Here is a 23,194-nt window from a genome sequence, read left to right on the forward strand (position 1 = left end):
AGAAACTTTTTTTTATATTATGCAACATAGGACAATGCTATTTTGGAGCCAGGTGAACACCTTTTTATTTACATAAAGGAACAAGTACAATTTTCACAAAATAAGCATACACATAGAGCATAGTATAGGGTTTGTAAAGGGGAAAAGAAATAGTTCTTAGCTAAGGGGACTTAAAACTCAAATTATATAAATATTTTTAAACAAAAACAGGTATTAATAGTTTAAACAAGTCAATACACTGTCATAATGACTTACCCAAAGCCCACTTTTATAAATACATTTACTTTTACAAAGCTATCTTATAAAAGCAATAGGATTACATACAAAAGCAAATGAGATACACCCTATAATAACATGTATTATAAATATAAACGAGCCAATGCAAAAAACACAGATTTATCTTATTCTAGAAGATGAGCCTGAAATGAGTCAGAAAACCAAAACTATTCAGCTGGGAAAAGGAAATGAATTTGACTATAAACTATAGAATTGTAAGAATGTCAGCACTTAAACAGATGACAAAAAAGTCTGAAACCAGAACCACCACAGCTTAGTAGGTTGGCTTTTTACCTGTAGATTTGGGAATATTATTCCCAAAAAATCACATAAGGACATTAAGAATCTAATGGATATTTTTTGCCCTTTAACTTGACTTTTAGGCTCTGTGGCTGTAAACCAACATCCTTCGCTAAGCTTTGTCTGTCATATTCAAGATCCAAATGTAGCACTAACATCTTAATCATAACCTTCACAATTTAACTAACGTTAGATTCTAATTCATAATCTAGACATATTTGAGGTCAACGGTCTTTCGTGGTGGAGTTTGCCTGAACAGACTAACTCAGGGGAGTAAAACTGAAATATAATCGTTTCTGATTGGCCCTCAGCTTCAAGGACACGCCTCCGAGCACTTACGCGGAAGCGCGGCGCACTTTTTGTTTATGTTTAAAAAGGAATTAGCGGCGTTTTTTCTCACAATATATTTAAGTTAGTAAAATCACTATGAGCTGTTTGGATCAATTCACGATGGTCATCCAGGATTTATTTTGAAAAAAGGCAAAGTCTACCACTGGTTAATGTTTAATGAAGGTAGGTTTTGTTTGAGTAACGTGCTAACTGTTAGTTACACCGCAGTTAACGTCAGCTCAGCTAATGCTAACGTCGGCTAGCTAACGTTTGCCTGGTTGTTTAGATGCTGCGCGTGCTAGCTGAATAACTGCTGGACCAAACTTTACTTACGCGTTTGATTTCTTTCAGGTTGGTGATTTCGTTTCTCATCGTGTTGATCTGGCCATGTTACATGTGAGGACAATGACCCCCTCAACGGCTTCCAAGCAGACTTCAGCTGTAGCATCAAAGATCAAAAACAAGATTCTCAGTGAGTGGAACTCATCCGAACACATTAACATTACACTACCAGCTCTGTGGCTCTCAGACATTCTCTGAAGGAAGGGGAAATGTAAAATACTAATGCTGTGATGCTTCTCCATTGCCACCCCAGACACCTCCTCCTTCTTCAAGGTCTCTTTGAAGACCAACAACAAGGCCCTAGCTCTGGCTTTGGAGGCCCAGAAGGAGAGGAGCAGGCAGCTGGAGAAGGAGATTGTGTACCTGCAGAAACAGGTGGAGGCTCTGTGCTTCCAGCTGGCCACCAAGAAATACAAGCACAGGAAACTGGTTGGTTTGTTGTTTGCTTAAAAGTATTATTATTTTATTGTTAGTTACAGTACTAATCAGATCATTTCGGACCATACCTGTGTTGATTTTAATGCGCTGAAATGTTCGGTGTGATTTGATGATTGATTGTGTTGACTGGAGTTCACCTTGTTTTTCTCTCACAGCTCCTCATCCTGCAAAACCTCCACAGCAACACTCTGCAGCACTTGGACATGGTGGCGGACCTATTCTCTGACAGTGTAAGGATTCCTTTCACTAAAGGGACCGTTCACCCCAAAATCAAAGGCACTTACTTTTAATAATATTTATCCCCCCACCATTTTTTTGGAAAAATTTTTTTTAAAAGAAAAAAAAAAGGGGCCCTTTTTTTTTTTGGAAAAAAAAAAAAAAAAAAAAAAAAAAAAAAAAAAAAAATTTTTTTTTTTTAAAAAAAAACAAATTCAACTAAAAAAAAAAAAAAACCCACATATAAAAATTTTTATTTAAAAAAAAAAATTTTTTAATAAACCCCCCAAACCAACCAAAAAAAAAAAAAAAAAAAAAAAAAAAAAAAAAAAAAAAAAACCTTTTTTTTTTTTAATAGATTTATAATAAAAAAAAAAAAAAAAAAAAAAAAAAAAAAAAAAAAAAAAAAAAAAAAAAAAAAAAAAATATAATAATTAAAAAAAAAAAAAAAAAAAAAAAAAAAAAAAAAAAAAAAAAAAATTTTTTTTTAAAAAAAAAAAAAATTTTTTTTTTTTTAAAAAAAAAAAAAAAAAAATACTAACTCTAAATCCTGAGATATTTATAAGGATGAGTAGAACGATACAATAGAAAATAGGGCTGCAACTAACGATTATCATTATTGGTTAATCTGTCAATCATTTTCTTGAGTAATTGATTAGTTGTTTGGTCCATAACATGTTAAAAAATTGTGGAAAATGTTGATTAGTGATTAGCTCAAGGTGACGTCCTTAATTAAAAGATATTCAGTTTACTGTCACAGAGGAATAAAGAAACCAGGAAAAAAATCATGTTTGATAAACTGAATTTAGAGAATATTTAAATTTTTCTTTAAAAAATGACTCAAAACAATTAATCGATTATCAAAAGAATTGGTGATTAATGTGATAGTTGACAGCTAATTGACTAATTGTTGCAGCTCTAATAGAAAACGCTTAGCACTATCAAACTATACCAGACATAATCTGTGACTGTTTTATTACCCTCAGGATCTTCCCAAACTATCTGAGGAAGACAAGACCTTATCTGATAGTATCAACGAAGAAAATCCTGTAGCAGGAAGGTGAGCAAATACTGTATTCAGGTTAATATGCACTTTGACTAAGAGCTCTTTGTTGGTTTAGGCAGCTGTGAATAACTGTGAATTTGTTGTTTCTTTCTCGCTTGCTTTTCCCTAATCCCCTAATCCCCCCTCCATACTCCCACTATTAGTGTTACAGATCAGTTACCTTCTTCTCCCCAAAAAGTAGACACGGACTTGCCTGAAAAAAACATCTGTGCAAATGTCTTCAATATCCAGAACAGATCCAAGAACTTAACGGGTACTTGCAATGGTAGGGAGCTTTAGAATTTTTGGTGTTAATCATCACAAAATCTTTGTAATTTGCCATTAACTGGCCTTAGATACTGATGTAGAGTCCCCTGGACGTAGTCATTTGTTTATTTCACTTCATTTTCACAGATGCTGAGATGCTGCATATACATTCTCCCCAGACAGGAACATCCCGTCCGTCCAGCAGCCTAAGGGATGAAGTAGAGAGGCTGTCAATGATGTTCTCTCAATCTGTGTTTGATATGAAGTCAGTTCCCTGTGTTCAAAACAGCCAAACCCCCTCAGTTGTAAGCACATGTGAAAAACCCAAGCCGTCTCTTTCTAACGACGCTCAGCTTCCAGGCAGCTCAGTCATGGAAACTGAGCCAGAACATGGTAACAAACAAGAAAAGACTGTGCTTCTGAATACAACAATGGAGATGACGCTAAGCAATGCTGCTGAAATAGTCGTTGTCGAAACCAAGGCCAAAAAAGCAGGTCGCACTGGCAAGCCGAAAGACAAGAAGAATAAGGAACAAGCCTGTGGGTCAAGCGAGAATGAAAATCCACAAGCAAAGAAGAAAGTGAGTGAGGTTCAGAGTGTTTCCACCGGCACTTTGTTACAGACAGATGACCATGTACCAGAGGATATTGGAGACCCCGAGGTTAATGAGCTTCAGTTTTCCAAAACACAGAGTGTCATTACGTCTCGCATTCCCAAACTGGGAAAGTTGGAAGCAGGCAACTGTAAGAAAAAGGTGAAGGACAAATTCAAATCCCGTGAACACACTAAGTCAAATACAGAGTCATGTGACATTGTCTCACAAGACCTAGACGATTATTTCATGGATCCTAAAATTAAACCCTCAAAAACCAGTGATAGTGTCAGATTACTATCAGAGAAAGATACCGCAGAAGAAGCAAGGTCCAAAATCACATGCAGGAGGTCCAGGACCAAAGGAAGGAGGGTGTCCTCGGTTACCAGGAAAACCTTTGTCGTTTTGCCTTTGCCATTGCATGAAAGTGAGAGCAGTCGGTCTGAACTGGAAGAAGTCCGTAATGAAGCTGAAGAAGAACATGTGGGCAATATAGCACAGAGCAAAATGAAGACTGGGGGAAGTCACAAACCAAGATGCAGAGGGACGTTTGTTATCTCAGTGTCCCGCGATAGCACCTCTTCGAACAGTGCGTCACCAGAAGTGGATTTCGTAGAGCAGGACTTAATGCCTCCTCCAGGATCCCCCAACTGCAAGCCAGAAGAACCAGTAACTGTAACGGGTGCAAGTGTCACTCGGCAGTCTTCAGAATCAAATCCACACAGGCATAGTGATGGACTCTTTGTGGAGGAAATGCCAAGCTCCTGCAAGCGTCCTTGGCTGGCTGCTCAGGATTGTGGAAGCCCTCAAGACGATTTGAGTAGCAACGATAACCACGAGGTGCTGCTGCTGGACCAGGACTGCCATTCAGAAACAGAGTTTCAGAAACCTAAAAAAGCCAGGAGAGAGGAAACAAGTCGATCCAGCAAGAAGAAAGCTGTGTCGAGGAAGGAGTGCGTCGATCATTTAAATGACAGGAAAAAGAAGAAAAAAAGGAGCCGGAGCAACAAAGGATTTAGATCTGAGGATGAAACCTGGTGTCTTGGGGACCGCGTTCATGATCATGAAAGAAATAAAGAACAATTAGATGATTTACAAGTGGTTGACTCACATCCTGACATCAGGGAGAAGGATGACATCTTTGAACATTTATATGATTCTGAACTCAGCGAGTCCAGGATGGACTGGAATCCAAAAAGGTGTAGAAAGACATCCAAGCTGCACACACCCACAGAAACTAGAAATCCAAGGGAGACATTTGTTGTCCACACACAAAAAACTCAAGACAGAGTTTCACTAAACACCACGCGGACATCTAATGTGTCAAACGCCTACAGTCACATGACTGACACGAGCGAGACAGTACATCAGACTGTGGGAGACCTGCTGAGGGATGAGATGCCGCCGTGGCTGGCCATCGACACCAGCACTGCGGACACTGAGGCGGGCTCATTACTTGCTACTCCCAAGAGGGTGACATCAGGAAGGGCGGCAGGCATTGAGGAATCTGCTGCTGTCACATCTGAAGCCTCTCCAGGTGTGGAATCCATTAGTGTCTTTTTTTAAAGATGAAATGTTTACCGTGATACACATTCAAACAGTGACCGGCCAGTTATCTTGAGGGGAAAAGCTGTTATTTACTGAAGTTAGATGACTTTGCCTTTGACAGTCGAATAGCTGCAACCTGATTAAGATTCACATTACAGTGTCAGACCAGACATTCAATGCCAGCTTGTGGTACTCAACAGTTTTTGATATTCTGCTCTATGGATACATTTCAGTTAAAACCCAAATAGTATTGAGGTTGAATACCCGGGATCTAGCCCACAGATTGTTCTGGTTGTATTTACTAAGACATTCGTCTCACCCCAATCCAATCCAAGGAATTTATTTTAACAGTGACAGTTTATAAAACAGGGTTGACAGCATGGACTGTGTATAACAAAGTGTAACAGAAACACAGATTCTTGAAAGTGGTGATGTGGCTGTTGATTTTATACCCTTGTTAACTTTGATTATGTGTTGATTCTGGGACAAAAGCGGTAGTGTTTCTACTGCCTCGTTTGGTCTTATTTCAAGGGGAATCCGATGCAGTGGCAGAAATTCCGGTGCTAAGAAAAACGTTTATAAAAATCTCTTCTTGATGATGGTTTTATAGAGGCATCAATATTAAACTGACATTGTTTCATAACCAGAAAAAAAACTCCTGTTTGTTCCTCTGTTGGGACCAGATTTGTTACAAAAAAAGCCTAAATTGGTTTATTGGCAACTTAACTTTGATTTATTGTGTGCTACAGCAGGAAGAGTCCTAACATCACTGACCAACACCATTGCAACCCCAGACAGTGAGACCAGAGGGAGAACCAGGAGACGACACGGTGTGGTCAGTTACAAGGAGCCCGCCCTCAACAGGTGAGGAAATCCTGTCTGTGAACTGTGGTCACAACCCTGGTAGGGTATTGATTATGTCCGCAAACAACAGTGAGTAATAAACTTTGTTTTTGTTTACAACAGCAAAATAAGGCGTGGAGATAAATTCACCGACAGCATGTTTCTGAGCTCTCCGGTGTTTAAGGACGGCAAGAAGAAGAAGAGGCAGAAGAAGGCTTTGACCAACTCAATTATGGAAAAATCCATTTTGGCTGACTGATCATTATTTTTTCTTTTTCTTTTTTCTTTACATGGTTTATTTTAAGTTGTTTTCTGTAAAGACCTTTTAAAGTATTTCCTTACAACCATATTTTGTAGACTAGATGTCTGTGTGCCCGTACAGAATGCACATTTAACACTGAAACTAATCTGTGTGTTCTGACAACTATGGAAGTAAATAAGAGACAGTTTAAGTACATTTACACAGTCATTAAATAATTAATATTGAAATTTAAACACCACTTTCATAACATTAAAATATTATACTTTGAAAAGCAAGTGTCTGAATTTATTCATTTGAAATCACCTCTTTGAAATTAAAATACATTCAATCTGAATTTGAATATATTTTTTTTCAGTGCACACAAATACTTACATCTCTTATCTACTTCCATAAATAACTGCCGTTCCATTTATTTCCCAGTGTCGTGTGGCTGGTAATGGTTTTAGAGATTGACAGGAGGTTGATCATAAATTATTCAATCCATGCTGTTCACCTGAGAAGTCTGGTCCGCGAAGGGCTCGTGTTCCCCAGAAAGGTTACCAGATTCAGTGTAGCGTGACTGCAGCCAACCACGTTTTTGTATCATCATGTAAACTGAAAGCCTGTAAGCTGTGTTTGCTCTTCAGCAGTTAACAGTCGTACAGAACTGTGTGGTGAGTACAGATGCTTGCTTGTGAATTGGTTTTAAATATGCCACTGATTGCCAATAAAATGTTACTGCACAGGAGAGATGGAGTTTTGGATTTGTTGCACTCTGTTTTACCATTAGTTATTGAGAATGTATTTTTAAGGTGGACTGGAATTACTGGTCTCTCTGCATTTGTTGCTAGCTCTGTGTGTGGGCCTAACAAGGTATCAAGTTAACCCCTTATTACAGCCCATATTGCCACCAGTACATTGGTTGTTTTCACAGGATTTTCCCTTTATTCAGTCATAGCCTGCTTCCTGCCTTGTAATGGAGAAAAATATATTGGTGTTTTCCTGTTTTTCAGGAGTGCTACATGAAAGAAATTCTTTCAGAAAATGGAGGCAAGGCAGCTGAAAAGAGATGTTGAAGCCCTTATGTGAGTGGATGTTAAAATGCCAGAGACAGTTGATAAGCACTATATATTTTAAAATGGCAACTGATTGATTTTTATAATCTGAACAGTGGTGATTACATTGGGCAGAAACTCAGAGAAAAGTCTTTTGATCCAAAGGGGAAGGGGACCTCCACGATGCTGGATGACCTGGTAAAAGCTCATTGTGACTCCATAGAAGACCCAGTGTTAAGGGGCAGGGCTGTGCAAGCAAAATATTTTACAAAATGAATCAACTAATAGTTGCAGCAGGTACTGCGGTGTGGTATTGCTGTATATTTTATTTGTGTGCATGTTGCAGGCTCACTATGACCTTGCCATTAGTGTTGCCCTTTGGTGGCTGGACAAAGAAGCGGGACGGGATATGCTCGACAGAGACATCATGTAAGCTGCTTGTGTTTATAGAGACTGAAGATTGAAGTTATAGCTGAAGTTATTGTTATTTTGGAACTTTAACAGTCTTATTTGAAACAATGTATCTACGGGGTCTTAAAGAGTTTAACATCCAATAATCTGGATTTCAAACCTTAAAGGATCAGTATGTAGGATTTTGTGGCATCTGGTGGTGAAGTTGCAGATTGAAACAAGCTGAACACAGCTAAAGTTAACATTCGGTTAAGTTAAATCTTTCTGTCTCACTTATGGAAAAAAAGTGTATTGACCATAACAACTATACAACAAAACCAACATACAACCAATACCAGTTGTTCAGTTTTTTTGTCAGTATGGATCTGAAATGGGTCTTAAATTGCAGTCATAGTGGTTTTAAATGTAACCTGTTGAAACCTGCAGAAACCCATTATACAGTGTCAGGCTGAACTGGGGAGAAATGTGTGCACTGCACAATGATCCATAAAATATGACACGCCCACTTTGGTTCCCAAGGAAAGGTTGCCTTTAATTTAACTTGTCAGGTTCTATACGATTTATTTTTGGTCAAAATGCTCCAAACGGTTCAAAAACTAGGAGCTTGAACCAGAATGGAGCCGGTTCCCTGTTGGTGGAAAAGGTTCCTCTCCAAACCTCTAGATGACCTGTCTAGGTAGTGATAACTGAAATGAGATTGTAGCTTTGAAATGTTTAATCCACTATTTTCCTACTGCATCTGGACTTGTTTTTAAACTTCTATCCTCTCTACCGGAAAGTGGAGCAACACACAGCGCAGGAAGTGCCCGGTACCCTAACCGCTTAGAACGGGAGGCTATGATCCTGTCGTCCTTTGCTGGGATAATTATGGTGAGTATGGTTTAAACATGAATGTAGCTTTTATTAAATCTTGATGTCCCAGTAAGGTTTAATATGGGTACCGGCTCAGCTAGGGTACCCGTTTTACTCCACTGTGTGTTTTATTTTATGAATCTTTTAATTGAGGCTGCATTAAGATGTTAATGCTGTATGCATGGGTCTAGACTGGGTTTAAATTTGAGAAAAAATTAGCAGAAGGGAAAAGTGGAATTGTAGAGCCTTGCTTCACTTTTCCGCCTCACTTATTTTACATGGAGGTTTTAGCTCATCAGCAAGAAGATAATATATTATTATTATTATTATTTATAGTATAAAAATAATTGTTTGTTCTCAATGCCTGCCACTTGGTCGGATTTGGTCAGATTCCCCTTGAAATCAATGAAACAAGGTGTTAGAAACACTACCGGTTTTGTCCACAGGGGCCACCAGAATCAACACAAAATGCAAGTTCCTTGTTGCTGCTTTAAAATCTCCAAATCGAGGTTTACTTCACGCAGGTAGCATAATGTGTGTGCTGTAATGGTCAAACTGCTTTGAAGTTTTGGTTTTGTTGTTTGCTAACTTTTGCACCATTTTCCCACTTCAGAATAGCCTACCAGTGGAGGAAATCTTGGCTCTGTACCGGTGTAAACCAGCTGCTTCATACACCAACCAGCAATCCAAGGTACAAGTACAAGACTAATATGTAACACTACAGTATGTATCTAATTCTTTTGCACATATTTGTAGATGTAGCTGCCATTGGTTTTGTGTCTTCCTCATTGTAATACTAGTTATAGCTACAAAATATAGATATAGTTAATTCTACTGCTTTTCAACCCTAGGGTGCAATCGTCTATCCCTTTACTCTATCCTATCATCCGTTCGCCATGCTTGGCTCTTACAAGGCTGTGCACCACTCCAAGAGGCACAGTAAGTGTGTATAAATATTAAACACTGTTTATTATTAGAGTTGAGCGGGTACTCGGCTGAAATTAGTATCTGGTACAGTACTTTTTATCAGTATCAGAGTAAAATGTATAAATATCTGTTTTCTTTTTCTTATTTTCTTTTTTAAGATCATCTTTATTGATTTTGTAGCATAATGCTCAATATCAATAAATACTGATACTGAGCATTATGCTACTATTTATTATTGTCTAATGATAATATTTTCATTAAAAAAAACTTCTATAAATAGTTCCCTGGTTGGGAACTAATTATTTAGTTGAAGTGTCAAGTATTTTAAAATCCTTAAAAATCTCTCAAAGGTCTGAAATTGAAAAGATGGCTGTCTGAGAAGGTGAAGGTTAGTGCCCCGCCTGGACGAGTCTTGGTGCAATCTTCAGCATCGTCCTCTTCCTCGTCTAACTCCTTCCTCAGTGTGAGTAGCCACAGCTTCATCATTTCGACAGTCTGTATTGTAATCCAGAATATCCAGGAAAATTAAATTCAGAAAATTATGGGACAGCAGAATTTTTTAATTTTGTTTTATTATTATAATAATAATAATAATAATAATAATAATAATAATAATTAACAGGGGCCATGCACAAAAAAACTGAATCTCAAAAGAAAGAGATTATTTTTGCCAGATTTAGCTAAACTCTGAGCAGGTGCACACAGAATAATGAGACAGAACAATGATCAGACACTAAAAGCATGCAACACTATTACAAAGTCTCTATCATACTAACTAACAGATATACAGAGGAACCTACAAGCACACACCAGGATGTAAACACCAGCACATGCATCCAATAAAACTATAAAATTACAATAAAAAGAATGGAATGGGAAAAATATTGAGAGTCTGTGTGCAAGTTTAAAGCTGATCTGGAAGCATATTCCAGCGTTTGATGTCTGTAAATCAAACTGAAAATAACCCTTTAAACCTAATACTATAAAAGGAAGTTTTCAGAGCAAGTTCTTTGTTTAAATCATTCATGAAAGGCCTCTGCTGCCACCCTGTGGATCTAAACAGACCATCTTTATCTAACACCTCCTCTCCTCTCTGTGTCAGTCTCAGGACAGCAATCATTGCCTTGAGGAAAGAGCCGAACACTATGAGGGGTCACAAGAGTCTCTGCAGGACTAAAGTCACCCTCCACTAGCACCTCCTGCAGTCTGGTTTTGTCCTCATAATGCACTTTATATCTGTACATCTTGGGGACAGTTTCCCATTTCTGCTGTCTTTACTTTTGGTGTTTATACTGTCGCACTGAAAATCTTTAAACTTTAACTTTTATAGGTCCAGTGTGTAATACATTGAGGAGGATCTATATTATAAATGGAATATAATATTCATAGGTATGTTTTCATTAGTGTAGAAGAATCTTGTGTTTTTGTTACCTTAGAATGAGCTGTTTTTATCTACAGAGGGAGCGGGTCCTCTTCTGCAGAGAACCGCCATGTTGAACAGCCATGTTTCTACAGGAGCCCAGAACGGACAAACACTGGCTGTAGATAGGGCCTTATGCATTTTTTGCAAGTTTCACAGCCACCGTAGAATCTCCTGCACAGCCTGTTTTTACTCCAAGGTGGTCAAATACAAACATGAGCGGTGTTCAGTTAGATGCAATCTGCAACGTCACCTCTAGATGCCATTAAATCTTACACTGGTCCTTTAAGCAGTTATTTCAATTTTCAGCATTTGGCCGTTGATGAGACAGTTTTGACGAGCGTGATAATTACATTAAAATGGTGGTGGTTGTGGCTGATGAACCTGTTGTACAGTGTAATGGTTGTGTAGCTAACAGAACCAACAGACCAAGCTAAACGTTAACTTACTAATTCCTGACTCGTTTAGAGGAAGAGTAAAAGAAGACATATCTGAGCTGAAATTTGAGGAATTCTGTTTAATAATGATTTCAATCTTAAAGATTTCAGTTACATTTCCCCCATAAATCTCAACATACCTCAAATTACAAAATGTTATTCCATTAACATTTGACTACATGGATAAATGACATCAGGTTGGCATAATCTGATATTTCCCACTCATGCTGAACTAACTAAGGCTGGCTTGCGCTGCAGTGATTTCCTGTTTACATTGTTGATTGCTCCTCATCGGACAGTGCTACCGATTTACACGACTTATTACCAGCTAACACAATTCTTAGGTTTTAATGGGGTTAGCTTGAAACTAGCTCGTAGTTAAATAGTTAGGACTTAGAAAGGACTTTATGTTCCGATATTATTGTATGAATATGTAAATGTTGTTGATTTCTAAAGTTTTCCTGCTGGACACAAGATGTCTCCTACTTCACTGTAAAGTCCATTCTCAGTGGATGTGCACTGGTGGCTTCAAGTTTCTACATCACACTGTACAAGTTGATACTGGACCAGGACTGACTTCCTGACTATTTGTGATGTCACAAATCCTGCTGGTAGGCCCCGCCCCTAAAATCAGATTTTCAATGAGCACAGAGAAACTTTCCACTTTCAGCAGATGAATGTGAAAACATCCTTCTAGTGTCAAACTCTGCACAGACAGCATTCAGACAGCACACTGTAGGGACAAGGACAAACACTGGTTTCTGACTGGATATAATGATAATAGTGCATTTAATTCCTTCACTAACAATACAGCTAAACTATTCCTCTTATTATTAATACGTAGATATTCACTGTTCCTCTTAATTTTGTTCCCTTTTGTCATTTGCCACTGTTTCAAATTCAACAAACAGTTAAAGGCCATGCCATATTGTGATGACCGCTGACATTCTGCGAAAAAATTCCACTTGATGATGGATTAGTGGGCAAACCGTCTCTCTGATGTCCATATCAATAAAGAGGGCACAGCGGGTCAGTAATTTGCCTGCTAGGACTTTTGCATTGATGATTCAGGGATTTTTGCTCTATGCCCAGGATCAAGACTTTTGGCAGCGATGCCAGCGAGTTAAATCCCTGCTCATTGAACGAACAGCTAAAGTGGGATCTGCTAACCCTTTGATTGAGGTTTATATAGCGGGGCTCTGGTCCTGCTTTGTGAGACCACCGTTTTTCTGCAGGTGACTGGCTCCAGCACTCTTTCCAAGATGAGTAGTAAGGTAAGAGAGTTAACAAAGTTAAATAGGCAGGTTAACTTTAAGAAAGTACATTTAAAGGCATGTTTAACTAAATTAAAATTACATTTTAAAGCATAAAAGGTCATTTGAAAACCATAGATGGTCAAATTGATTAAGACTGGTTAGTTAAAACTGTCTTTGACTTCTTTTACTGGCTTAATGTTGAAGAAAATCAGCATGCAGGAAAAAATACAACAAAAAGCTGATCTATATATATATGTATATGATATAATTTCTCTACAGCAAGGACATGATCAATACTGTATATTCAGAATAACACTTTCTTACTAGTATGATCATTGCCAGAGCAGACTGTGTTAAGATATCATACATTTTTGATGAACTTATTATCCACAAGCTAAGCTCTCATTCGCCCCTGCTTCTGCTCTCTCTCCTGGACTCACAGATCACGTTTTACGAGGACAGAAACTTCCAGGGCCGCTCCTATGAGTGCGACACCGACTGCCCTGACATGCACCCCCACTTCAGCCGCTGCAACTCCATCAAGGTGGATAGTGGCTGCTGGGTGCTGTACGAGAAGCCCAACTACAGCGGCTACCAGTACGTGCTGACCAGAGGAGAGTACCCAGACTACCAGCGCTGGATGGGCTACAATGACACCATCCGCTCCTGCCGTACCTTCTCTTATGTGAGATAATATTTGTACTTTATTTGTTGCTCGGATTGTATTTGTTTCCCATTTAGATATGTTCTGTTAGGCATTACCATTGCATGAAAAGAATGTTTTGTGTCTGAGAAGCAACTTTTGTGTGTTTTATGTTTTTTAAGTACCTTAATGTGTGCTCTTAATGTGTGCTCTAACATTTTGTTTTAAGCTTAACCTCTTGCCAAACATAAACTTCCACAATATATTAAACAAGATGGATTTAAGAGAGAGATGGAGTTTGCTACCTTAGAAATAGAATTTATAGGTGTTAAGCAAGGCTGAAATCCCAAATTTAAATGTTAATCTAGGCAAAAGAATGGAGGCACAATCGTAAGTAGATTCAGGACAAAATAAGAGCATCCTGGGTAAAGAGACCCCACAGACACACGTGGAGAGCTCCTTGCACTGATGAAGCCCCTGTTCTAATTCTGTATTTGTCTCTACTGTTATCTCTCCAGACCAGCGAGGGCCCCTACCGCATGCGCATCTACGAGCGCCCCAACTTCCAGGGTCAGATGATGGAGTTCAGTGACGACTGCGAGTCGGTGCAGGATCATTTCCGCAGCCGCGACATCTACTCCTGCAACGTCATGGATGGCTACTGGACCCTCTACGAGCACCCCAGCTACCGTGGCCGGCAGTACTTCATGAGGCCCGGAGAGTACCGCAAGTTCAGCGACTGGGGGGCCACCTGCGCCACCACCGGATCCTTCCGCAGGATCACAGATTTTTAATCTTGGTTTTATTTGCATTTCAGTTTCATCACACTTCTTCCTATATGCCTCAGCCTTTAAAAGACATGTATTTGTGGGAACTGGTAATGTTAATAAAATAATGTGTCCTGTGGTCGAGTAAGGAGTGGGATGTTTCCATTCGGCTATGATAAAGAGATTGACCCTGCATATCAGTATGATATTGTTTTAAATAACTAAATAAATTAATTGATTGTAAACTATTCTCTTTGTGCTTGTGAATACATATTTTGGTTTTGACTGATTTAACCAACTGACTCATAAAAAAGACATTTTGGAACAAAACAAAAATCCATCTATGGCCATAACCATATTAAGATAACTATTGGTATTTTGTTCCTTCAAACCACTGTTTCCCACGCTTTATTACACACACGAGTCTACAGTAATATTGTTGGACTTACAGGCCCCACCATACCACACATACTTATAATACCAACAAGAAGGCATTTTTAGAATCTTAGAGTGGTTTATTTATCTTTTTTGAATAAGCATTTCCTGTTTATGAGATTCACATTCTGGGACATTCAAAAAGGTTGTTTTTCCCCTGTATTTTGGTCTGTCAGTCACATTACTACAGACTACAGACATCCATAGGGACATCAGCATTCACCTGTTACTAGCTACACTATAAAACATATTTAGAAATAATTGTTTATGGTTATTTATTCATACACCCAACTGCCCAGGTTTACAAAATATCTCCAGTTTCTTATATACTGTATTAACACTGAATCCATCCCATTTGAAACAAACAGAAGACGGGTAAAAGAGCTCAGCAGTGACTGTTCCAGTACCTGTCCATGCTGTGGCTCTTGCTAGAAGCTGAACAGTGTCAGTTTACTCTAACAGAGGACATGACAAACAGGAGTGGGAAGACTCCTGTAGAGTTTCTGCTGACACCAGGGCCTCATTTGAATAACAACGCACCTACTCCCACAGGGTAAAGTATATAAAGATGGGCTTAACCTTTAGTGGCCGAAAAAAGCAGGAAATTTGACCAGCAGCAGCCATGATGGGAAAGGTTTGTGTCCAGTTTTACATCACAAATGAATACAATGTGATTGAACAAGTGTCAGAAATGAGCTGAATGTGATTTATTCTGCTCCACCAGATTATCTTTTACGAGGACAAGAACTTTGGAGGCCGTCACTATGAGTGCATGGGCGACTGTGCCGACCTCCACTCCATGTTTGATCGCTGCCGCTCCATCCGGGTGGACAGTGGCATGTTCATGATCTACGATCGCCCCAGCTTCATGGGAAACCAGTACTTCATGAAGAGGGGAGAGTACTCTGACTACATGGGCATGACAGGCCTGAATGACTGTGTCAGGTCCTGCCGCATGATCCCCACAGTAAGGCTTTCTGGAAAATAATATACTTATTTTTATCTTTGTCAAAAAACATCACACTAGTAAAGCCCTTGACTGTATATGTTAAAGTGCCTCTAAACCTTTAGAAAATGAAGGTCAGAATAAATAACCTTAAGGGTTAAAACAACTGAATTTGATCATAAACAGATGAAAGTCAAGCCATAATTGTTGCTTCTGCTCCACATCTGATTCGGGGGTTTTGACAAATTAATTAAATTTTTAAGTAGCCTGTTAGCAGATAAAGCCAGAATGTATGTATAAAATTAAGCAATTTAAGGGAAACTGAGTTTATATTTAGACCGTTTCCCCTATTGAATTGCATTTCCACAATTCACAGCAACTCAATTTAAAAAAGACAGATTAAAAAAAAAGAAAGGACTTTTGCAACTCCAAATGTAGTTGGAAAACACTACATTTCTACTTAGCAAGGAATGCTCACCCAACCTTTCGGGTCAGTCAATCAGTAATTAACATGTCACGTCTTCTTTATTTAAACTGTTCAAAAACCAAAGTTAGAAAACGACAATTCCCTATTTTACAAGGGGTTATGTCTCAGACTTTTTCAAGGCTGCAAACGGCAAACATTCCAAGTTACAGGTGCTTGTAGATGGATTTTCTTACCTTTGTAAGGAGCCAGCTAAGCTAAGCATGTGTGGTATCATCTAAATCTTGACAAAGCGTATATACCAAAATGTAAGTTTCAGTATTTGTTTTTAATGAGGCATAATAGACCTTTTTCACAGCAGCCAGTTTGACATGAAAGAATAGGGTAATCACAGGTGTTACCAATGATACTAATTACAGTTTTTGTTGCATTTAGTGTAGCCCTACTTTTGTTTGACCTGAATGGAACAGAACGTGAATTAGTATCTTTGGTAACACCTATGTTTACCCTACTATTTCATGTCGAAATGGCTGCTGTAAAAAAAATAGAAAATAGAATTTGACATGTGAAAAATAGGGTGGCTTCCTACTCTAAGAACATTTGATGACCCTCCCGCCCCTCTGTAGCACAGTGGCAGCTTCCGGATGAGGCTGTACGAACACTTCGACATGGGAGGTGAGATGATGGAGCTGACGGGCGACTGCCCCAACCTCATGGACCGTTTCCGCATGTCCAATATCAACTCCTGCAACGTGATGGACGGCCACTGGCTCATGTACGAGCAGCCCAACTACAGGGGACGCCACTACTACCTGAGGCCTGGCCAGTACAACACCTTCAGCGACTGGAGGGGCAACAACTCCAGGATCGGCTCCATCAGGCGACTCATGGATCTCTAAAGACAGAAGAACGGTTCTTGTGAAATGTCTGCTCTTTGCCTTGTTTCACACGCTAAATAAAATGGCGTCAGTGCTCAAGTGTATTCAGTTTTGTTCTTGCTCTCTGCGTTTGGAGGGCATGTTTTCCCAGGAAGATGTGATGGGGTCATGGGCTGACATCCTGACTCTCATCAGAGGCTTGAATAAAATACTGCAAGCGCTGACACTTACCACACCAAGACTCAAGCGTTATCTATTGTAGAGCTAAAGCAAAGTCTTTCTGCCTGTCCCCTCTCACTCACTTTACGTTTCATTGACACTGTATATCTTTAGACATTCTGAACAGTTTTGGAGCTTTTCAGCATATCACATGATCTTCATCAGCAGATTGAATTTCCCCAGTTGACATGGAATTATGTTTAAAGTAATCTGTGGACTTTGAATATAAGAATATTAAGACAGCAAGGACTAGAACTGAAAATCTGAACTCTGCTGTTGGAGACCATATGATATGAGTGAAAGCTCCAGAATAGCTACTAAATGAACCTTGTGGTGAGACTGTTTGTCTGTCTTTTGATACATTTTTACATCCTACAAAGGAACACAAGTCTAATTGTTCTTAAAATTAGAGATTTAAACATTTCAGAAGAGTTTGTCACTGTTCAGGCTGTGTGTAGATATTGCGTGTATTTATTTGAACAGAAACAAAACTCTCCACCAGAGGGCAGTGGTAAAGTTGAAATTATAGATAACACAAGGTAGAACTAACTGCTGTTAACAACAAAGAGACACATATACTAATTTGTACCCATCTAGACTGACTGTAGACTTAACTAGACTGTAAATTAATGTGAGAATTAAAATGTTATAACATCATACACAAAGCTGAGAAATGTAATGAAATTGGTGGTCATTACTGACAAAAATACAGGAGCTGTAGTTCCTTTGCTACAAATAAAGTTGTCTGTGAATATTACATTTTACTACACATGACTCAAAAAGGCAGTTCAGACAAAATAGAACAAAGCGTTAATGTGACATTAACACTGTAAGTTAAAACTGAACTTTGAAAATAGTTCTGATATTACAATTGCAAAATAATAAAAATCTGGAAACAAGTTAGGTTCTACTTGAAGCTTAAAAGGTGAAAGAAATAAAAAATCCATACCAAAAACTCCATTGACGCCAGAAATCGTACATAAGCATAAGCTAGAAAATAAAGACCATGTCCTGATTTTAGGAGTAGTACAAAAAACACCACCCATTCACTGACAACAAAGAGTTCAGGACTGTTTCATACAAAAACCTCCTGCTACAACACCAGACCAACTCCATACAAGCTGTCAGCTCTCACCTGCACAAACATAACTCCTAAACATCTCTTCAGGATAACGCTCAGGCACAAACGCCAAAGATTCCTGGCCATTACAATATGAATGGCACATGCAGAGTCTGCAGTTCACATTCACTATATATGTGACAGGTGGGAGTCTTCAAAGAGCTGGATGGATCACACAGGGCAAGGCACGGGGCAGGCAAACCGGCCAACATGGGGAAGGTAAACATCACGGGTCTTAGCACACACTAAGAGGGTTACATGTTAATATGTAATTGAAGTAAACTTGTAGCCGTGCAAACAGGCCTCCATTAGTCATTAGTGGGTTTTTTTTTTATTAAAAGAGGAGAAAGTAGATTGGTGGTTGATTAAATGTCTGGATGTCTAGATCATCTTCTATGAGGACAAGAACTTCTCTGGGTGCCATGTTGAATGCTGCAATGATTGTGCGGACCTGCTGTGCCTCCTGAACTGCTGCAAGTCCATCAAGGTGGAGAGCGGCAGCTTCATGATCTATGAAAAACCCAACTACAATGGCAACCAATACTACCTGAGGAGAGGAGACTATCCTGACTTCCACCACTGGATGGGTATCACTGACTGTGTCAGCTCCTGTCGCCTCATCCCCCAGGTAAGCTACTGTTTCTGGGCCAAAACCCACCGAGGTTGTACAGATACTTTAGCTGAGTTATATACTGAGCAATAGTTTGGTTTACTATTGGATGTTGGTATGATCATGATTTGATGGAGACTCCCTTATCGACCAAACTAAGTCATCCTTCCAATAATTCTTTATTTAAAATTTCACAAAATTGAATTATTCTCATTTTCTACTGCAATGACACTAACATTTCAATTTAAGGAGCTGCTACTATTATGTTTTTAGGTGCAGTTTTAGGGTTTGATGTTGGTCAATTTTTATCTTTAAAGATTTAAGAATAAAATTATTATTTTGGCATGAAAGTAGTCAAATTTGAAGATCCGAAGACATGAAAATGTGTAGCTGTTTGTAACTTTAGTTTAAGGCCAGAGGTAACTAGGCCGTTAAACATTTGCATACCCATGATGGCTGCCTCGTGTATCCTGCATCAATTCAGACAGGTTGAGCACGTCCTCGAACTCATGTATATCACCGATTTAACAATTACAAAGTCTACAGCCATGCTAATAGCTCCCTCTGATTGGCTAGTACTTGTTGCCTTCGGTCGGTTAGGTTTAGACATGAAGCGTGAGATTGGTTAGGGTTAAGGTAAGAATGTCAGAGTAAGCCAATCAGAGGCAGAGTCAGGTGGGTCATGACTTTGCTATCCATACAAAAGATTTTGCGTACTGTACAGTGATCTGAGCTAAATACTATTATTAGCATGCTTACTTGCTCACAGTGATGCTAACAGGAATATGTTTTATCAATGTTCACCAGCTTTATTTAGCATTTTAACGTGCTACGTTTGCTTATTAGCAGTAAATACATGTGAATGTCATTGGTTTTGTAGGCATAAAAAATTGATAAATTCAAAATTTCCATCCATTCAGTGGTTGTTAAGCTATTTCAGTCTGGACCTGAAAGTGGTGGACCAACCAATTGACGCTGTTAGCGGGCCTAAAATATAAATACTGTGTCAGCTTTCCAAAATTCTGTTGCTCAGACTCAGGTTTTGAAATGATTCATTATTTATTGTTTTGTGTTATACACAATTTTATAATTATATATAACATCCAGTATAAAATGATTGCAACAGTGTGTATTGTAGAGGTCTTGATGTATATTTTCAAATGACTAAACATCATTCAGTGGACAGTTTATATAAAGTGGCATAGATTGTAAATAGCACATGGGACAAAATGTATTATTATAAAAGATGTATAACCATGGCTGGATCTGTTTCTGAGTGCTTTACCAACGATTCCCCTCTCCCATTGAAAACCAGGAGGCTGGGCTGTTCAGCATGCGCATGTATGAGCGGCTCGAGTTCGGTGGTCAGATGATGGACCTGGTGGACGACTGTCCCAGCGTCATGGACCGCTTCCACATAAACGACATCTTCTCCTGCAATGTCACTAGCGGCAACTGGCTCTTCTATGAGCACCCAAACTACTGTGGCAGGATGTACCTGATAAGGCCTGGAGAGTACAAGAGGTTCAGCGAGTGGGGTGGCAGGAACGCCAGGGTCGGCTCCATCAGACGCATCATGGACTATTGATCTGTTTTGAAGGACCCCAGAGCTGCATAGAGGTTTTGGAAAGGTTTCATGCTCAAGACTACAAGACTATAGAAATACTAAATGACAAAAGACTGTTTTTGGTAATATTTGGTCATTTTACTTAAAAGATTAAGACAAAATGTTAGTGTCCTGAGAAGCTTTTCAAACATTATTTGGAATAAGAATGGCTGATTTCTTGACACTAGGATGGACTCATTGCACATCAAGAACACAAATTTCTGGACCTGTTCTTGACTCACCATCGTAATAAAACCATTGCAAAATTGAGTCTTCATAGTCCATTCAGTTATGAGGAGGACCTCAGACATTTAAAATTCAGCACACATTGTTAATACTGTAACCTTTAATTGGTTTGAGTATATCTGATCGATGAGTGAGAGCGGTATGTACATCATATGAAATAACATCTTATTCTACCTCAGACATTATGTTGGCCCATGTTCGTTCCAGATTATAACAAAGAAAAAAATCTCACTATCTCTTTGGCTGTTAGATTGTCAGATTATCATGTGTCATCCCTATTAAATATCAATTTAATCTTGCTGATGCTGTGCAGCATGCTCTCTATCAGTCTACCTATTGTACAGTGGCACTTTCTGGGGGGTAAATTGTGATGAACATAGAGGAAAGAACAATAACTCATTACACACTAAGAGTCATCTATACATAAACAGATTTTTCCACCCCCACCCCTGATCCATCATCACTGCGTGCGATATATTTGAATGACAATACTTTATGCTGTGCAATCACACAGCTGTCCTTTCTTTCTTTTTTTTTTTATAAAGCACAGTGGCTTGGTCAGGGACAACATTGACCGCTAATGCAGTCTGATGCCAACATAACCATGGGGAAGGTAAAGAGAATTAAATATTATGGTTCTACCCACGCTTTTTGTGTCTCAACTCAACTAGATAAACTATCTCTGTGCAATGGTTGCTCTTGCAGATCATATTTTATGAAGACAGGAACTTCCAGGGGCGCTCTCACGAGTGCAGCAGCGACTGTGCCGACCTGCACTCCTACTTCAACCGGTGCAACTCCATCAGGGTAGAGAGTGGCTGCTTCATGATCTATGAGAGGCCCAACTACATGGGCAACCAGTACTACCTGAAGAGAGGGGACTACTCTGACAACCAGCGTGTGATTGGAATGAACGACTGTGTCAGATCTTGCCGTATGATCCCCCAGGTAGGTCATAAAGACTTTGTAAAAGAGTCTGAGATTTAGTTTAAAGGTGCTGTAAAAATTCCTTTTATTTGAGAGGTTTTTTTTTGCTGTGTTAAATGTTATATCCTGAGCTATGTCAATATCTGACTAGTGAAAGGCTTTAAAAACAGCTAAAATATCTCTGGATACCAATGAGACCAATAAGTTTTCCATCCTATGCCAGCACCGAGGTTCCTACAGGATGAGGCTCTACGAACGCTTCGATATGTCCGGCCAGATGCACGAGCTGGTGGACGACTGTCCGAATGTCCAGGACCGCCTCAGCATGTCCGACTTCAACTCCTGCAATGTGATGGATGGCCACTGGTTGCTGTATGACCAACCCAACTACAAGGGCAGGGCGTACTACCTGAGGCCTGGAGAGTACAGGAGGTACAGCGACTGGGGAGGAGTCAGCCCGAGAGTGGGGTCCGTCAGGAGAATCACTGACTTCAACTGAAGTCCAGCTTCACTAAAATGCATCTTCCCCTGAGCTTAACTGTCTGTTTTCTCAATAAACTTTAACTGCTTAAAAAACATGAATGTTTTATTCTGTGTGTCTGCCAACTGCAGTTTTGTTGCCTTACAACTGGCATTTAGGTACTGGAAAGAATAACTAGTACAAAGCTTTGTTATCATTTTGTAAAATACCCCTAAACTTTGTGAGTGCAGATTTCTATTTTCATTATCAATTATTCTGTCGATCATTTTCCTGATCAATCGATTAGTTGTTTGGTCCATAAAATTTTGGAAAAAAGGTTTCCCAAAGTCCAAGGTGACGTCCTCAAATATCTTGTGGGGTGACCACAAAACCCAAAGACATTCAGTTTACTGTCATAGAGGACTAAAGAAACCAGAAAATATTCAAATTTGAGAAGCTATAATCAGACAATTTTTCATCAAAATCAGCATCAACTGATGATCAAAATAGTTGGCAATTAATTTAATAGTTGACAACTAATCGATTAATTGACAAATCGTTGCAGGTGGAATGATCAACTGTCTGGCAGCCGTGGGTTAAACAATGTATCAACCATAGCTTCTGGTAAGCTTGTACACTGTAGTTTAATCTCCCCTATGTTTAGGCATAGCATACCAAACAATGTCCTCTCCCACTTTGTGCCCCCGGTAGGATTAGGCGCTCTCTGTGATGGCGGAATTTATCCATATGATTTGCATTAAAACACAAAACACTGTATAGAGAGTGGCAGCACAGACTCGACAGTGTGAGCCCTGAATGTCACAAATGATTCTGGACAGACCCAATTACAGAATATGAGCTAAATAGTTCAGGAGGGATCTAGTAAAACAGGACACAGGCACTGTCTCAGAGTAATATATAACGAATAATAAAAGCTTATATTTAGAAATGCAGAGCATGAAATCAATTTCAACCCCACTCTGACAGGAAAATCTGAACTAAAAAGAAAATAAACTGACTTAAGATGATGAATGTTGTATTACATTTACTATGCCTTTAATGTATTTTAAAATACACCTATAGATTATGAGACTCATACACATTCTGTTAAAGGTT

At 39.1% G+C, this 23,194-nt stretch overlaps 6 protein-coding genes across 12 annotated transcripts; all 6 read left to right on the forward strand.

The window, feature by feature from the left end:
- Positions 1 to 900: 900 nt before the first annotated feature.
- Positions 901 to 7,187, forward strand: sgo2 (shugoshin 2). Of its 3 annotated transcripts, none has more exons than XM_051404452.1 (9): positions 901 to 1,089; positions 1,258 to 1,378; positions 1,502 to 1,677; positions 1,842 to 1,916; positions 2,889 to 2,962; positions 3,112 to 3,233; positions 3,362 to 5,344; positions 6,108 to 6,219; positions 6,322 to 7,187. In XM_051404452.1, the coding sequence occupies exons 1-9, from the start codon at positions 1,084 to 1,086 to the stop codon at positions 6,455 to 6,457; spliced, it is 2,805 nt and encodes a 934-aa protein (XP_051260412.1). In that variant the 5' UTR covers positions 901 to 1,083; the 3' UTR covers positions 6,458 to 7,187. The 3 variants fall into 3 exon arrangements, with proteins under 3 accessions (XP_051260412.1, XP_051260413.1, XP_051260411.1); XM_051404453.1 differs by having other exon boundaries at positions 903 to 1,089; positions 3,112 to 3,221; positions 6,105 to 6,219; XM_051404451.1 differs by having other exon boundaries at positions 904 to 1,089; positions 6,105 to 6,219.
- On the forward strand, positions 7,016 to 11,487 carry LOC127365897 (uncharacterized protein C2orf80-like). The gene is made up of 9 exons (XM_051404454.1): positions 7,016 to 7,113; positions 7,453 to 7,524; positions 7,611 to 7,692; positions 7,841 to 7,923; positions 8,685 to 8,775; positions 9,371 to 9,448; positions 9,609 to 9,696; positions 10,035 to 10,147; positions 10,787 to 11,487. The coding sequence occupies exons 2-9, from the start codon at positions 7,484 to 7,486 to the stop codon at positions 10,859 to 10,861; spliced, it is 651 nt and encodes a 216-aa protein (XP_051260414.1). The 5' UTR covers positions 7,016 to 7,113; positions 7,453 to 7,483; the 3' UTR covers positions 10,862 to 11,487.
- A 97-nt stretch (positions 11,488 to 11,584) lies between these two features.
- Positions 11,585 to 14,455, forward strand: LOC127365898 (gamma-crystallin M2-like). 2 transcript variants are annotated; one of them, XM_051404456.1, is made up of 3 exons: positions 11,585 to 12,815; positions 13,240 to 13,482; positions 13,959 to 14,455. In XM_051404456.1, exons 1-3 carry the CDS (start codon positions 12,804 to 12,806, stop codon positions 14,232 to 14,234), a joined length of 531 nt encoding a protein of 176 aa, XP_051260416.1. In that variant the 5' UTR covers positions 11,585 to 12,803; the 3' UTR covers positions 14,235 to 14,455. The 2 variants fall into 2 exon arrangements, with proteins under 2 accessions (XP_051260416.1, XP_051260415.1); XM_051404455.1 differs by having other exon boundaries at positions 11,585 to 13,482.
- A 742-nt stretch (positions 14,456 to 15,197) lies between these two features.
- Positions 15,198 to 17,125, forward strand: LOC127366094 (gamma-crystallin S-1-like). The gene is made up of 3 exons (XM_051404824.1): positions 15,198 to 15,276; positions 15,367 to 15,609; positions 16,639 to 17,125. Exons 1-3 carry the CDS (start codon positions 15,265 to 15,267, stop codon positions 16,909 to 16,911), a joined length of 528 nt encoding a protein of 175 aa, XP_051260784.1. The 5' UTR covers positions 15,198 to 15,264; the 3' UTR covers positions 16,912 to 17,125.
- A 1,266-nt stretch (positions 17,126 to 18,391) lies between these two features.
- Positions 18,392 to 20,715, forward strand: LOC127366089 (gamma-crystallin S-1-like). The gene is made up of 3 exons (XM_051404819.1): positions 18,392 to 18,448; positions 18,615 to 18,857; positions 20,155 to 20,715. Exons 1-3 carry the CDS (start codon positions 18,440 to 18,442, stop codon positions 20,425 to 20,427), a joined length of 525 nt encoding a protein of 174 aa, XP_051260779.1. The 5' UTR covers positions 18,392 to 18,439; the 3' UTR covers positions 20,428 to 20,715.
- Positions 20,382 to 22,187, forward strand: LOC127366088 (gamma-crystallin S-1-like). Of its 4 annotated transcripts, none has more exons than XM_051404816.1 (4): positions 20,382 to 20,470; positions 21,237 to 21,304; positions 21,397 to 21,639; positions 21,842 to 22,187. In XM_051404816.1, exons 2-4 carry the CDS (start codon positions 21,272 to 21,274, stop codon positions 22,115 to 22,117), a joined length of 552 nt encoding a protein of 183 aa, XP_051260776.1. In that variant the 5' UTR covers positions 20,382 to 20,470; positions 21,237 to 21,271; the 3' UTR covers positions 22,118 to 22,187. The 4 variants fall into 4 exon arrangements, with proteins under 4 accessions (XP_051260776.1, XP_051260778.1, XP_051260777.1 ...); XM_051404818.1 differs by having other exon boundaries at positions 20,442 to 20,459; positions 21,242 to 21,304; XM_051404817.1 differs by having other exon boundaries at positions 20,443 to 20,528.
- The last annotated feature ends 1,007 nt before the right edge of the window (positions 22,188 to 23,194 follow it).

Source organism: Dicentrarchus labrax, unplaced genomic scaffold, assembly GCF_905237075.1.
Source record: "Dicentrarchus labrax unplaced genomic scaffold, dlabrax2021, whole genome shotgun sequence".
In the NCBI taxonomy this organism is placed as follows: Eukaryota; Metazoa; Chordata; class Actinopteri; family Moronidae; genus Dicentrarchus; species Dicentrarchus labrax.